This window comes from Echinops telfairi, unplaced genomic scaffold (genome assembly GCF_000313985.2).
Source record: "Echinops telfairi isolate 266 unplaced genomic scaffold, ASM31398v2 ScPeMD7_5592;HRSCAF=6446, whole genome shotgun sequence".
Classification (NCBI taxonomy): Eukaryota; Metazoa; Chordata; class Mammalia; order Afrosoricida; family Tenrecidae; genus Echinops; species Echinops telfairi.
The window spans coordinates 45,063,993-45,081,374 of NW_022109491.1; the positions used below are offsets into that span (position 1 = coordinate 45,063,993).

Here is a 17,382-nt window from a genome sequence, read left to right on the forward strand (position 1 = left end):
CCAGGGGCAGAGATGGAGTCCAGCTGGTGCTGTCCACACACTGCCAGGCCACAGAGCTGAGTCTGTGAGAGAATCCCAATTAATATCTTTTCAAACCAGGTGGCAACATAGGTACAATATGCTTGATACAGAGCCCCCGATAAAATCTTTTAATTTAAATTTTTTAAAGACTTTTAAAATTGTAGTCTAAAAGAAATCAAGAGTGAGTGAAATGTTAGCTTGTGATTATTAAGAACAGCAATACACCTTTAAATCTGCACCAAAATATTCCCTGAGAGGTGGTGGTTAGAGCTGCGGTAGAGTCAGCCTCAGACAGAACAAGAGACTGCCTGCTCTGGCCTGCCACCCTGATTTTGCAGATTGAACCTTTGAATCCACAGGGTTTTCACTGGCTGATCTCTGGCCATTCTTCCTAGTCCATCTGAGTCTGGAAGCTCTGCTGCAGCCTGTTCAGCTTCATAACCACATACAAACCACCACTGACAGACAAGTGGTGACTGTGCGTGGGGTCCATTCACGGGGAATCCAGCCCAGGCCTCCCACGGGAGTCAGAATCCACTAGGTGGCAGCTGGTAGTGGCTAGGAGGGCTGCTCATGGTTGTGTATTTGTTGTTTTCCAATCATGGCTTCCATTAAAGTGTGTGGGTTCTCATCACCAACGTCAGCTGTAGAGTGGACCTCGTGAAAGAATGTGCTCTGATGAGGTGGGGATTTTTCTCAGAGGAAAGGAGATCTTCTAAAACCAAGACTCCTCTGAGGGTGGGAAAGTGGGGATGTATAGATTCATTCATTCAGCAATTAGGTATTGAGCTCATTGGTTCTTGTTAGTGTTGTCAGCTGCCGTTGAATTGGGTTCAACTTGTGCCCGTCTGTGGGGCAGAAGGAAGTCGGCCTGTGCCATAGTCGGAATTGCTATCTCCCGGAGCCCGTGGTGGCAGCCACTGTGAGTCCATCGGGCTGAGCGGCGTCCTCTTTTCCCGCACCCTCTGCTTGACCAAGCGTGACGTCCTTCTGCAGTGCCTGGTGTCTTCTGAGAACACGTGCAGAGGATGGGAGGCAAGTCTCTCCATCCTCACTTCCAGGGAGCTTTCAGCGGTTTCCATGACAGGTATACTTATTCTTCTAGCAGTCCAGGGAAATTCGAATATTCTTCACCAACACCATAATTCAAAATCAAATGATTGCTCAGTCTTCCTTCATTTGTTAGTAGGAAAATGCACATCAAAATGATTTTCCAGAAAAACAAAACATAACAAGGGTTGAAGATGTAGAGAAATCAGAACCCTCCGTGGTTGTTAGTGGGACTGTGAAATAGTGCAACTACTTTGGAAAACAAGATTTTCCTCAAAAAGTTGCCTTCTTGTTAGGTGCCATCGAATCAGCTCCAACCCATAGCAATTCTATGCCCAACAGAATAAAACACTGCACATCCGGTGCCTATATATTGTTGCAACCGTGGTGTCCATACATCTCATAAGATCCCTTCCACTTTACCCAGCATGATCTCCTTCTCCCGGAACTGGTCTCTCCTGACAATGTGTCCAAAGTGTGTGAGATGAAGTCTTGCCATCCTTGCCTCTAAGGAGTACGCTGGCCATACTTCTTTCAAGACAGGTTGGTTTGTCTTTTTAGCAGCCCATAGTCCTTTCAATATTCTTCTCCAGCACCACAGTTCAAGTGAATTGATTCTTCTATGGTCTTCTTTAGTCAATATCCAACTTTCACATGCATATATGAGGCAATGGAAATACCATTGCTTGAGTAAGGCGCTTAGTCCTCAAAGTAACATCCTTGTTTTTCAATACTCTAAAGAATTAGATATGACTACAACTATAAAGAGCCTACCCGTGAGCTAGCAGATTTACCTAATGCAACTCATCTTTTGATCTCTTGACGGCTACTTCCATAACCATTGATTGTGGATCTAAGCAAGAAAAAATCTTGACAACTTCAACCTTTTCTCCATTTATCACGTTACCTATTGGTCCAGTTGTGAGGATTTTAGTTTTCTTTCCATTGAGTTTTAATCCACACTGAACGCTCCTTGATTTTCATCAGCAAGTGCTTCAAGACCTCCTCACTTTCAGCAAGCTAAGTTGTGTCATCTGCAAGTTATTAATAAGCCCTCCTCCGATCTTAATGCCACATTCTTCATACAACCCAGCTTCTCTGAGGTCTTGCTCTGCATACAGCTTGAACCAGACTGTATGGTGGGAGGACACAACCCTGAAGCACACTTTTCCTGACTTTAAACCAGGCAGGGTCCCCTTGTTCTGTTTGCAAAACTGTATCTTGATCCATGAACAAGTTCCTCACGAGCACAATGAAATGTTCTGGAATTTCCATGCCTCCCAAGGCTATCTATAGTTTATTATGGTCCGCAAGTCAAAATACCTTTGTATAGTTAAAAAAAAGAAAAAATTTACCATGTGACTCAGCAATTCCTCTGAAATAGATACTTGTATACTAATGTTCATGGCAACATTAGTTTCAATTGCCAAAAGTTTGAAACAACCCAAATGACAATCAACAAATGAATGTATATTTTTAATGTGTTATACACAATGGAATATTATACAACCACAAGGAAAAATGAAATTCTCATACATGAAGGAACCTTGAAAACATTATGCTGAGTGGAATAGGTTAGTCATGAATAAATAAATATTGTATGATTTCACATGTATAAAATACCTAGGACAGACAAATGTAGAAAATGTCATGGGTTGAATTGTGTCACCCTAAAATCTGTGCCAACTTGGTTAGACCATAGTTCCTCTGTCTGTATTTGAGGTAATTATCCTATATGGTGTGAGTCCTAAGCTCGTATGATGTGGATGTAATGCCTGTGATAGGTTTTGTGTCGGGTTGGTCCAGGGTGTATGGGTGTATGGATCCAACCTCTCAACAGAACTGGGCCTGATGATGTCTCCTAGGGGATGTGTATGTGAGGGTATGAGTGGGTTTCATTGCTTAGCAGACACTGAACTGCTGGGCCAAGTAAGACATACACTGTAATCCATTTTCCCAGAATTTTCTTCAAAAATGTGTGTTAATATCGCTGCATCCTCACCTAGAAAGTAGGTGAGGAGTGGGGCAGGGGACAGGAGGTGGGGTGGGGGCAGGTATGAGCCACGTCCAAACCAATAGCTTCAAGTAGAGGATGTGGCCATTCCGCACTGATAGCAGGCATGGCTCCCCGTGTTCCCTCTGTGCTGAAAGCTGCTGGGACTGACCCTTCACTCTGCCTGAGGTTTTTGCCTCTACAGAAAGTGTGCTTGGCCAGCTGGAAGGGCCCAGAAATTAATGCCCCCAGTCCCACTAGCTTTCAATTAGCAAGGGAGTCACTAGACAAGTGTATTCCTATGTCTTCCAGTGGGATGCCAAGGAACATTCTATCCAGTCTCCCAAACGTTCCCAGTGGGATTAAGCTCCAATTACCCACAGCAGTAAACTTCCTTGACTGTTTCCATTTATGGACTGTCTTCCCTTTCTTGTCACAACTTCCCAACCCATACAGATGTTTCCTGGGATCACCATTTCCTTGAACTTGAATCCTGGTATCAGGATTTGCTTTTATGTCAACTAAAACCCACTGAGACCCAGCTTCAACCTTGCACGTTTATAATGCCCTAGGGCATGGCAGGAAAACACAAGGAAAGAAATCTATGTCTCAAAAGAAAGAAACCATTTTTCCTCATCTTGAAACAGAATGTGTTGGGAATCTTGTTATAGCAGCTTTCCTTTGTCTTGACTAGTATGTTGTTCAACTCCCACTTCCTCTTCTGGTCACAGCGCCCTGGTTTTCTTCTAGGGGGCCATCTTTCCCCATGCCCAAGGCAGAGACCTATCCAACTGGTTGCCTTCATTATTCACTCCACCCCTGACTCGGAGGAAACAGGAGCTTAGAACTGGGCTGAACCAACACATTATCACATCTCTCCCAGAGCTTCATGATTGATTCTGAGGTGGGCCTGAATTAGACGGATCAGAGACCCAGGGCATCAGTCCAACATTTTGAGTTGAAAGAGAAATCCTCCTATTGTGTTGCTATACTGTGTGATATCAATCCCAAGCCGGGGGTGGCCATCCTGCCTCCTCCTGAGCCTGCTTGAGAAAGAAGCCAGTAACTAAGCTAAAAGACACAGAGAAAGGTGAGAGAGGATGATGACATTGTTTAAGGGTCCCAGGCATACCTGAAGGTAGCTTACCCTACACTTTTCGGATAATATATTCCCTTCTCTGTTCAATCCATTTTAAACTAGGTTCCTGTTACTAGCAACTCAGAATACTGTAATGGAAGTCTGGCTCCAAATAGCATATCAGATGGGTCATACATAATTCGCTGTGCCAGGTGATTCTCTGAATGACCTGGATAACCTAAAAGGAAGTAAGACAGTTGCCTACTGGCCTCTCTCTCCTCTATCAAGTGCTAGGAGAGGCCACACAATTGAAGTTCCCAGTTGAAGCCTATGTCCAGATGGGCACTGGTTGTTTGCTGCCAGCAGCCCCACTGTACAGCTGAGCTCCCCGCCCCACCCCACTCCTGCTGATTCCTGCATGTGGTCATTTAGATCACGTATGCTTCAGCCTTACCTAAGTACCAAAGTGTCCAGTGCAGCCCTAAACTCCCTCCTCAGAGGAACTCTCATGGGAAGGCCCTCCAGAGCTGCTTTCCTCTCTGCTTGTTGCTCGTTCAGTCCAAGGCCAACTTGACATCCTGTTCTTTCCTTCTGAAAGGGTAATATTGAGAGAGAGAATAGAGTTTGGGATTTCTGGCCTCTTTTACCAACTACTAGCCTCTGCTTTGGGATTCTCTCATCTGTTCATGGGCACTGTGATGCTGACGCCCAGGAATAGGTCTACATTTCTCCAAAGAACATCTATCCATCAAGGGGTGCTCGGCCGAGCACCACACACATCGTAAGCGCTGGAGAGAAATGTGTGTTTGCTTCCTTTGTTCCAAAAGGAAATTGCTGATTCAGAAATGAAAAAAATGTTAACTCAAGGTACAGGGTATGCCACTTAAAATATCAAGATTGGGGTTGAAATGGTTATCCACATAGCAAATACATACTGTAAGACAGGAAGAGATGGAATATCGAGAGAAGGAGAGGAACAGGAAGGGAGGGAGGAGGGAAAGGGCATAGGGAAATGGTCTCATTTTTCAAACATGTCCTTAGAGCTGGGAGGGGAGCCACCCCCAAACAGGATTCTTTTGATCTTCCAGTGTGGAAATGAAGTGCTGGGAGCAAGGGGCAGGGACTAAAGGACTCCTGGTGGAGTTGACCACTATGTCCACCTCAGGCAGCAGCTCACAAACAGTTAAGTCCCTCTCCTGACTGTGGTGCCTTCTTGAGGGTTCTAAGCCCTTCTTGGTGCCCTTGCAGCAAGGGAAGAACCATGGAAACAACTTCCCCAAACCCTCTGCCCTCTTTTGAACTCACATCAGGCCTTACTGTTAACCTCGACCCCTCTGGTGACAGGCCTCCAAAGTAAGGAGGTCCACGTGGCCAAAGGTCACTGCTCTTGGCCATCAAGCACCAGGAAGGGAATCCCTGACACTACTGTCCATCTTGCCGGGGGCCCTTTGTACATCAATGAACATTCCACACACCCCCATTGAATGCTGTACATCCAGCAAGGCTTCAAGCAAGGCAAATTATCCTGCAGGGACTCCAGAGGCATAAAAAGGGACCAGAGAGTTGATTTACCTATTTTTATTTGAAGAATCCACCAGGCTGACCCAAGGCATCTCTGCCTGTTGGCCTGCATTCTTTTATCTTCCTATATTGTTTGCTTATTTGCTCTACCCAGTGCTCAAAATATGCCTCTTCAGAGCCATCTCCTAATACAAAATCATCAAAATCCCCGACAACTGGAAGTCAAACATCACACAACCAACCCTGAACAGGCCAACACTCTCCCATTTTGTTTTATTGGGTTTTTTAAAGTTAAGTTTCACAAGAACATTTCAGTTCTTAAAATAACTTCTGTAAACTCTTGCAGAATAACGAAGTTCACGTTCCTTGCTTGAGTAGCATTTCAAGTGGAAATACTTTTATTTCAAGACACCATAAAATGATGGCGTCCCTTCAGAACACCTCTGCTTCCATGCCTGCATGGTGACCGTGGCTGTCAGCGTGTGGAAAATAAATGTCCATGCACTCACCAGTGGGAAGCCAAATGCAGCGGTGCTCACCAGGAGCTTGATGTCACTATTGTAACTGATAGTCCCAGAGTGGGTGCCCCAGTGAGGTCCCAAAAGACACAGAGAGAAAATGAAAAGATGCAGAGAAGTGGGAGTCCCGCAAAACTGAAACACCGTGTAAACTAGGCAGTGTTGACAAAACTCCCCTTCCCTTACTTCTCCTCCTCTTTCAGGTCGGCGTCCCTCTGCAATGTGGATGTCAGTTTGTTCTGCAAAATAGCTGCCAATTTTTTGGATGTCTTTTTGAGAAGTATGCTGCCCGGATGGGCACTGTTCACATGCAGGTAGAGGTCCTCTTGGGTGGGACTTGTGTAACCACAGTCTTCGCAGACGTAAAGCTTGTCCCGGCGCTGCTTGTAGGCATATTGCTGCTGCACCCCGTGGATCTTCTTCAGGTGGGACTCGAGGGAGCAGCGCTGAGTAAAGGCTTTGTTGCAAATGTCACATTTGTAGGGGCGGATGCCTGCAAGGACGAAGGTAGACATATCACTAGTTGACCAACAGTGAAGCCAGAATCTCTAACTATGGAGTCAGTAAAACTTATGTCCCAGTATCTGTGACAATGAGGAAAAGCCTAAAACAAGGCACAAATCATCTATACAGGAACGTAACAGTCACATGAGCAAATCATATGAAAATGGTTATGAATACAATTTTTAAAGGGTGCTGGATTTGGGAGGAAGACTTAAATTTTAATAAATCATTTTATTGGGAGCTCTCACACCTCTTATCACAATCCATACATACATCCATTGTGTCAAGCACATTTGTACATTTGTTGTCATCATCCTTTACAAAACATTTTCTTTCTATTTGAGCCCTTAGTATCAGCTCATTTTTCTTCCCTCCCATCCTCATGAACCCTTGATAAATGATAAATTATTATTACTTTCATATCTTACACCATCTGTTGTCTCCTTTCACCCATGTTTCTGTTGTTTGTTACCCAGTGGGTAGGGGAGGGGGTTATGCTTCAGTCATTGCGATCAGTTCCCTCTTTTTTCCCCTTTCCCCCCCACCTTCCCCTTACCCTAATGGTATCGCTACTCCCATTATTGTTCCTGAGGGGTTTATCTGACCTGGATTCCATGTGTCAAGAGCTATTATCTGTACCAGTGTACATGCTCTGGTCTGGCCGGATTTGTAATGTAGAACTAGGATCATAATAGTAGGTGGGAGGAAGCATTAAAGAACTAGACGAATGTTGTATGTTTCCTCGGTGCTATACTACACCCTTGCTGGCTTGTTCCTTCCTTGTGACCCTTCTGTGAGGGGATGTCCAATTGTCTACAGATGGACTTTAGGTTTCCACTCCACCCACCTCGTTTGCATTGATGTGATTGATTGTTTTGGGTCTTCTGATGCCTGAAGCCTGATCCTGTCGACACCTCATGATCACACAGGCTGGTGTGCTTCTTCCATGTGGGCTTTGTTGCTTCCCAGCTAGATGGATACTTGTTTATCTTCAAGCCTTTAAGACCCCAGGCCATATATCTTCTAATAGCGGGGCATCATCAGCTTTCTTCACCACATGTGCTTATATACCCATTTTGTCTTCAGTGAACATGCCGAGAAGGTGGGCATCACAGAATGCCAGGTTATTAGAACAAAGTGTTCTTGCATTGTGGGAGTACTTGAGTAGAGGCCCAATGTCTGCCTGCTACCTTAATACTTAACATATAAATATATGTACACATATCTATATCCCTATCATTATATATTAATATATTTACATATGTATATGCCTCTGTTTATACCTCTATAAATGTTCTTTGCCCTCTAGTTCTTTCCTCTATTTCCTTTTACTTTCCTCCTATCCCACTATCATGTTTGACCTTTGTTTGGCTCTCAGTAATTCCTCGTTGCACTTGATCAAACTCCACCTGGCATTCTATGCCCTGGGAGGAAGACTTTTATCCTTCCCACATTTATGCCTTCGTGTTTTAATGTGAAGGAGCCTGGGTGGTAAAGTAGATTATGTGTGGGGCTGCTGGCTAAAAGCTTAGCAACTGGAAGCCACTAGTCAGTCTGTGGGAGAAAGATGAGGCTTTATAATTCTGTAGCTATTTGCAGCCTCAGAAACCCAATAGGGTCACTATGAGTCAGAATTGACTCTCTGGCCGTGAGTTTGTTTTAATCTTATAGTGAGCAAATTAAAGTTCGTTTTTATTTTAGTTTGTGTTTTCAGGGAAACAGACACTGATATGAAGTCCACAGTGAAAGTCGTTTATTTGGTTATCTCAGTACACACCTGTAAGGAAATTCAGAAGCATGAAAAGGAATACAGATAACTTGGTGTTATCAAGCTCGTAACTGCTGTGGGTAACTGGAGCTCAGGCCTGCTGGGGAACTATGGGACACAGTATAGAACATACACCTCTGAGTTGTCCCACCCCTCAGAACTGATGTGTCTGTCTACCAGGTCCATCACTTATTGTTTGAGTGTTGATCCTGAGTGCCATTGAGTCCCCCTCCCTGGGACGTCTGGCCTTGCGCAAAGGAGGCTCCTTAGACAGAGTTGTAAGTGGGAAAGGAGACTCAATGGTATAATGGGTTATGTTAGATAGTCAGCAGTTTGAATCCACTAGCTGCTCCTTGGCAGGAAGATGAAAATTTATACTTTTATAAATAATTTATAAATAATTACAGTCTCGGAAACCCACAGGGACAGTTCTACCCTGTCCTATAGGGACACCGTGAGTATCTACCCTATGATAGAGAGAAACCCAGAAATGGTAAACATGATGTCCTGGGTGGGATACTGACAGCATCGGTCACAACTATGAATATATTTCTAAACAAGATCTTGGGCTAGCTTTGGAATATGGCTAATATTAGTGAGAGTCTTTGGGTGGTACAAAAGGTTAGCACGATTAACTGCTAACCGGAACATGAGAGATTCACGCCCGCCCACCTCTACTTCCCTCAACCTGGTCATTGAACATCCTAGGGAGCCCAGGCTGCTCGGATACACATGGGGCAGCTTGTGTCGAGTCAAGGCGATAAGCACCGGGTTCATCCCCGTGAGGCTTCCTTCTAGATGGACTGTGCTTTGGCACAGCACACAGTGGAGAGCTCCGCGTGTCAAGGCACAAGTGCTTTTTCCTTGTCATTAGACTGTCACAACTCTGTGGGGGTCGAAGCTCAGATACAGAAATATAACTGTAACCTACAGGGGGGTGGTATTAATTAATTCAGTGAGCAATATTTTATAAATTAGCTAGAACCTTTAGAATTGCCTAGTAGCTTATTAATGTCTTCTATCTTTCTCCTAAGCCTCATTGGGTCTGGGTTGGAATCTGGAATCTGTTTTTCAACAAACACCCCTATCCTGCTATTCGAACTGGTTTCACGGCGGCATCACTGAGGCTAGTTCTCGTCTGGAGTCATACAGGATCAGGTGAGTTTGTGGCTGAACGGAGACCACGGTCCACCTTCAACTCAGCATCTTCCACTGTGCAAGGCTATCCCTTCAGCAGGCCTGTGGCGAGGGCCTCACAAAGAGAAGGTTGGGCTTTCTGACAGAAAAAACGAGGTCAACTTGAAGCCTCACAGGACAGATTTTAAGGAGATGCCATCTTTGCACTTTAACAGATCTGATTGCGCATTTGCTATGGACAGCTACTGTAGTAAACGCTTCAGGGAAATAAGCAAACTTCAGGAACAATCATAGTGAGGTCTTTTCCTAAAGGAGGGGACAGTGCAGCACAAGCAGAGAAACCCTAGAGACAAGGAACTTCCTGCAGGGGGAACTTGAAATTGGAGGCGCCACCGGACCACCTTAAAATTGAGAAGACACAAGAACCCCCAAATCCCTGTACCAATTCCTGGGTACTAGGCCTGGGCCTGGGATAAGGAAGATGTATTCTTATTTTTACATCAAAAATTGTTTAAATATAAAAGTATAAAATGGAATAGAAAAGAACTTTTAGGTGAAAAAGAAAACATCCCTTTTCCGTCCATGCACCTCCCACTCCTAAATCCACTGCCTCGTCTTTTGTGAATTACTCGAGATTTCTGTACACACCCATACACACATATGCACATGTGTCTGTGTGAATAGATAGATGATTGCTATATAGATAGACAGAGATATGTAAATATATAAGATTACTCTGGGTGAGACATGAGCAGTAGGATTTTTAAAAGCTCCCGGGAAGAATCTAACAGGCCGTCAAACACGAGAATTCGTATTTGACGTAAAGCGCATAGAGCATGAGTTTTTCTGAAAGCATAATCAAGCTCTGGAGAGAAGGCCTGGAATGTGCATGTGAGTGTGTAGGGGAGGGGGGACGGGGTTGGTAATGTTTTCCACTGTGTCCCTTTCTGTGCTATTTGCGATCTCAGACCACGTATCAGTATTAATAATAGTACTTTAATATTAACAGTAACTATTTGGGCAGTTACTTTTCTCTTTGTAGCATTCCAGGGCTGGGATTAGAGTGGGCATATGCCTCAGTCATGAAATTTAAGGTGGCACCAAAAACTCAGCAGTCAAGAGAAACAATATTTTAATGAAATATAATAGAAATAAAAAATTAACGCAAACAATTCAGGATGAACAAAATATAACCATTTGAAATGAATTAACACAGGGTCCAACAGTGCCATGTGAAGACAAATCAGAGCTTGAGGTAAAAGAAGAAAGTGCACTCCAAGTAGATGTTCTTCTGTGTTTTCTATGTATTTATGTCTAGCGGGCCATTCTTCCACTACGGGGGCTTCCCTGAGGCTCTACCTTCTCCCACTGCCAAGATGGCCTCAAAGAAAGTTTGCTACACAAGGAGCCAAAGTTTATCAAGTTGCCAGGCTCTCTCATCCCTTGACAATGCATATTTATACCAGGAAATTAGCACTATTGCAGTGTGTGTGTGTACAAAGCAATTTTCTATTACATTAATTTATAGTATGTGGGAAACAGAAGGATTTCTCCCAAGTTGTCTCCCCCAAATATATGCCAAACTTAGCTGCTTGCGAGTGACTATACACTTGGAGGTCATCAGAAGTAGATCAGGGGTTATTCTCCCTAAGGGTTATCAGCCATCTACAGCAAGCAGTCACCACTGTTTATCCCACAACAAAACCCACTCCCTTCTGATTAGGATAGTAGTTGACTGTTTCCTTGTAGTAGACCCCAGAGAGGTAAAGCCCACCCAAGGGTGACCAAGGTTAGGCCGCCATCATGAATCTAGGGTTTGTCCTTCTTGTCACATGTATACCTCTAGTTCCACCCCTTCCTATCATGTGTATGTACACCCTTAGCTCATCCCCACCCTGTTATGCCTATGCCCATTATACATCCCCCTCCTATAATGTGTATGCCTATTGTATTGCCTCTTCCTGTGACGTGTGGTTACCTGCAATCACCCCCCCCCCAAGTAGATATAACCCTGGGTTATCAAGAAACAGGGTCCTCAAACCTCCTGCCAGGTCCCTGCCCCACCTTGCCTCAGCCCACGCTGTACGCGGACCTTACTGGTAAGATCATGGCCATCCAGGAGGTGAGCATGCTACCATGAAATGTGTCTGACTCCATTATTTCAATCTCTCTTCTATTTCTCATGCTCTGGATGACTTTAATATAATATTTATATATCTCAACTGTACAATTGCGCCTACCGGACCTGTGGTGATTTGTTGGGGGCCCTCCACTCCCTGCAATAGTACAGCTACCTCTGGCCCTGTGGCACTGGTCTTTGGAAGCTCAGCTGAGGGTTCACTGGCCACAGCCAGTGGGTCTTATGCAACAGCTACCTAGCCCTAAATGATCTGGAATGTCTAACATATGGAGAAGATCATACATTAATCAGTTGAAAAGGGGGCTTGTGGGGACTCCTTTTCTGCCATGATTTAAGTTTAAGACAGTGGGCCACTTCTGACAAATCCCAAGAGGCTGGCAATTTCCCAACAAAATCCTTCTGAGAAAACCTGTTTTATAACCGGTTTCTGTTGTCTCTCCCTCAGGGAGGGGGTTATATGTAGATCTGTAGGAAACAGAAGGATTTCTCTCAAGCTGTCTCCCCCAAATATATGCCAGACTTAGCTGCTTGAGAATGACTATACACTTGGAGGTCATCAGAAGTAGCCATCTAGACCAAGCAGACACCACTGTCCACAACAAGTAGGGCCCACTCCCTTCTGATACGGATAGTAGTTGTCTCTTTCCTTGTAGGAGACACCAGAGAGGTCAAACCCGCCCAAGGATGACCAAGGTTAGGCTGCCATCATGAATCTAGGGTCCATGCATCTTTCCTATGGGCACACCCCTAGCTCATCCCCTTCCTGTTACGCGTATGCCTATCAGAGATCCCCTTCCTACAATGTGTATTTACTGCCCCTTCCTGTGACATGTGGTTACCTGTAATCATGTCCCCCTAATAAGATATAACGCTTGGTTAGCAATAAAGAAAGGGGGCTCTCCTGTTCTCGTCCTCGGGGGCTCTCTCCTGCTCTCGTGGCCGGGCTCCCCCATGTGGACCACCAAGCGGGGCTGAGGAGAGCATGCTGCCATGAATTGTGTCTGACTCCTTTAGTCCACTCTCTCCTCTACCTCTCATGCTTTCTATGACTTTACTATAATCTTTACTTATTATCGCTGTACAATTGTGCCTACCGGACCTGTGATGATTTGTGGGGAGCCCTCTCCCTCTCCCCACATAGATCATTGTGATCAGTTCCGCTTTCTACCTCCATGTTCTGCTTACTCTCCTTCTACTCAAATCTTACCTCAGTACAAGAACAGTTTGTTCTAGTAATTTCGCAGTTTTATGCTCACCTTCCCAACATGATTGCTGGAAACAAAAAGGGTGCATAAGCAAATGTGGTAAAGAAAGCAGATGGTGCCCGGGGATATAGTGTCTGGGGTCTTTTTTTTTTTTTTTAACATTTTATTAGGGGCTCATACAACTGTTATCCCAATCCATACACACATCAATTGTGTAAAGCGCATTTGTACATCGTTTCTCAAAACATTTTCTCTCCATTTAAAGTGTCTGGGGTCTTAAAGGCTTGAAGTTAAACAAGCGGCCATCTAGCAAAGAAGCAACAAAGCCCACATGGAAGAAGCACACCAGCCTGTGTGATCATGAGGTGTCAATGGGAATAGATGACAGAAGTTCAAAAAACAAGCAATATCGACGTGAAGGAGAGCGGACAAAGTGGAGAACCAAACCCCACCTGTAAGATAATTGGATGGTCCCTCCCGGAAGGGCCTCCCAGAAGGGATGTTAAGTACAGGGGGCAGTATAGCACTGCTGAAACACATAACTATCCTCTAATATTTCTTCCCCTCACTATTATGTTTCTTCTTTTACCTCATTAATCTTTGTGTGTGTGTGTGTGTGTGTCCTGGCTCCAGGGAGGAAGACAGGAGTTCCCAGAATCCTCAGGAGAAGGTCATGCCCACACAAAGGGATCATTGGCTATGACCTGATTGACTCCATCCCTTTGCTCAAGTTGACAGGAGATTATGTAACTGCCCCTTTACCTCCTTAATCTTGTTAGACATGTAACCCTTAAGAAGCAGTATCAGGAGTAATGATTTCCTGAGGGTACAGTAAGAGGAGGGGAGGGAAGAGGGCACTGATAGAAATGATAACTGTATAATCCCACCCAAGAGGATCGAATAACAGAATAGCAGTGGAATGAATACATCGGATTGTGTAAGACATGGAAAAAAAATATATATATATAGCATAAGGGTTCCTAGGGGGGTAGGACAAGGGAAGAAGGGATAAAAGGGAGCTGATATCAAGGAGTTCAAGAAGAAAGAAAATATTTTGAAACTGGTGGTGGCAGAGATTTTACTATTATGCTTGATCTAGTTGAATTATGAATTGTTACAACATCTGTAAGAGCTCCCAGGGATGAGTCAACCAGGGTGCAGTACAGTATAGCACTGATGAAACACAATAGTCCTCTGGTTCCTTGAGGCTTCCACACACCAACTATCATGACCGCAGTCCTGCCTTTCACTTCGTGCTAAACCAGAGCATGTACACTGATACAGATAAGAGCTCACCACACATGGAATCCAGGTCAGATAAACCCCTCAGGAACAGAAATGGGAGTAGTGTTAGCAGGAGGGTAGGGAGAAGGGGGCGGGGGAGAGAAGGGGGAGAAAGAGGAAACCAGTCGCAATAATTCACACATAACCACCCCCACCCCCCAGGGAGAAGAACAACAGAAACCATGGGGGAAGGGAAACAGTGGTCAGTGTAAGATATGAAAGTAATAATAATTTATAATTTAGCAAGGGTGGGAGGGAGTAGAGAGGGAAAAAAGAGGAGCTGATACCACGGGCTCGAATAGAAATTACATTGTGATAGGCAGGTTTATTGTGCCAACCTGGCCGATAGGAACATGTGGGATTAATAAGGTCACAGTTTGATTGGAGGGCAACGAGATAAATGGCTCGGCAAGCCCCACCTGTCTCTCTTGCTCTCTGGTGATCAGAATAGCTTGAGGTTGCCTTAGCTAGTTCTCTGCCTTGACTTGCAAGCTACACTACCCATGGGGCACCCAACCTGTGGATTGTGTCACTAGAACTTGAGGTTCCTTCGAGAACTGCTTCACCACACTGCTGGTGTATACATTGCTTGAGCTTGGGACTGTCGGATCCTGTCATCTGGCTGACTGTTGGTGACCCTTCCTGCTGTTTGCTGCTGGTGGCCAGACTGCCTGCATTGTACTGTGAAAGACTCAGCTGTCTGCTCCCTTGACCTTGGATCCAGCAGCCCTCATGAGTTGAAGGATTTCCAGAAGTGAGTTGAACTGAGCCCACTGTACTGCTGTATGGACTAATTATCTGTTATATTCCTTCATGCTGTATCTGTCTGTCTGTCTGTCTATCTATAACTATAAGTGTCCTGGTTTTGTTTCTCTAGAGAACACTGTCTAAAACATAAATGTTTAGAAAACGATGGCAACATATGTTCAAATATGCTTGACACAATTGATGTATAGATTGTTATAAGAACTGTAAGAGCCCCTGATAAAATTATTTTTCTTAAAAAGAGATAGAGATCCCTTAAAAAAGAAAGAAAAGTTACATTTTTACTGATTTAATTACTGACTTACAGGGATAGATTTCATGGTTTTAGCAATCTAAGATCAGACACTGCTACCACTGGACCTGTTAGTTCGACTTTTTAATTTTCATTCAACAACCTGAACATCTTTCAATGGCCCTTGACAGACACAGCCTGGTTATCCATCCATCCATCCTTTTAGATAAGGGAAAGACCCCAACTGCAGATTGGACTCAGCTGTTGTTTCCTCAGTAGATCTGGAATGCAGTCTGCAGTGAATGGTGGAGAGAGTAGGCAAAGCAGCCAGTCGCGGCCGCTCTTTTCCCTCAGTCTTCCCTGTGTTGTGAGACATTTCCCGAGTGGCGGCCTGTCAAGGTAAGTACCAATCAAAGCTAATACCATGGGAGCTACTTCAGGATCAAACTTCTCCGCTGAAAACGTTTTCAAAGCCTGAACCACTCAAAATTCACAGTTTATTTGATGAGACAAAGAGCTATGATAATTGAACACACAACAAAGTGGAAGGAGGCCCTAAAGGGGAAGTGCAGCTTATCCTGTTCTGATTCATACCTAGAGATGGCAGGGGACAAATGGGCACAGGACTGGCACCAAGCAAACTCGATACACACAACCTAAGAGATTAGGGAAAGGGACCTAACTGGAAGTTATGAACTTATTATTCTCACTCACGATAAACACTTGATATAGTGAACTTTAAAGTCCTGGTGAATTTATTTAAACATATATTTCTCATGGCTTAAAATTCTTTTCATAGATAATAAGATACTTTACGCTTTCTCTTCCTTTTGCACATAGAGCTTTTTCCTCTCGGTCAATGTGAGGAGAGATATGGAATGAACAGGGTCAACTGCTAGGCAAGTGGAATTCAGAGAGGCAAGTCTAGGGTCGAAGTGAGATTCAGGGACAGGCCCCTCAAATCAAGTCAGCACTACTTTGCCTCATCCTTCTGCCTGAACCCATCCTCAGAAATACACTTTGGGAAATAAAAGCAGATTCTTTAAAAAAATCTTTTGAAAAAACCCAATTGCTTCTAGAATGATTCCCTCCTAGAAAGTGAAGGATGGGAGTAAACACTCATCTGATATTTTCTAAATTTACATTTTAAACTTAAAAATATTCTTGGTACTTTCCCATGTTGATGCTCATAGAGCAATTTCATTCCTTTCTAAATACAAAATCTCAGGCTTAATGTGAGGTACCATTCTTTGAAAAAGAATTACACATCGAAAGTGATATCAGTGGTAGAATTCCTCTTCCATGCAAAAGACCCGGATTTGATGTTTAGACATTGAACTTCATATACAACCACTACCCATTGTCACTGGAGGCTTATGTGTTGGTGCCCTGGTCCACAGGTTCAGCAGAGCTTCAAGACTAATGCGTGCTGACAGCCTCGGGAATATGGCGGCCAGATAACAAGAAGGGGAACACCTCAGAAACTACTAGTGATTCCACTAGGAGGGATATCCTGCACTTACTGACCGTGAGAGAGTTCAACTTAAAAGCTCATTCGAACCAACTGTCTTAAAGTGGAAGCAGCAGTGCTTGCCCGACAGACTCCTCTTTACTGTTTATCAGCAGCATGAGCTGCTTCTGTGAGCTCCACTCCTCCCCAGCACGGCCAATCCCCAGCCCTTGAGGCACCCAGCCAGCTACACCTCTTACCTGGCTGGCCGCTAGGAGCCCTGGTGGTAGCAGATCCAGTGTACAGATTGGTGCAGAATTAATCAGTATTCAAGCTTCACTTTTGGCCACTCACCCCTTTTCCTGTTCCTGCTTTGTTCTCCAGTGCTACTCCCACCCATGTGGCTCCCACCTCACAAACAATAACACAGCCAAAGGAGGAGGAATCCACCCACAAGGTGGTTTTATTTTTCACTTTATTTTGCTTTCTTCAAAATTATCCCTGAAATATGAGGGAGAAATAAAGATAGTTCCGGATAAGGAAAACCTCAAAAAATTAATAAAAAGACTAGAATTACAACTAATGTTAACTGAAACACTATATACCAAAAATCAAGAACAACAGCAGGTGAATCTGAGAGCACAAACCAGGACAACATACCACAGAATGAAAACAGCACTCAAAATGATACAGAAATACACAAAAGGAAAAGAAAA

At 44.2% G+C, this 17,382-nt stretch overlaps 1 protein-coding gene across 1 annotated transcript in view; it reads right to left on the bottom strand.

The window, feature by feature from the left end:
* Positions 1-6,033: 6,033 nt before the first annotated feature.
* The window catches only part of OVOL2 (ovo like zinc finger 2), a 42,118-nt gene continuing 30,769 nt past the window's right edge, over positions 6,034-17,382 (bottom strand). The window contains exon 4 of the mRNA XM_004697811.2: positions 6,034-6,674. Coding sequence (XP_004697868.1) covers positions 6,364-6,674 — 311 coding nt within the window. The 3' untranslated portion in view covers positions 6,034-6,363. The remainder of the gene's footprint in view (positions 6,675-17,382) is intronic.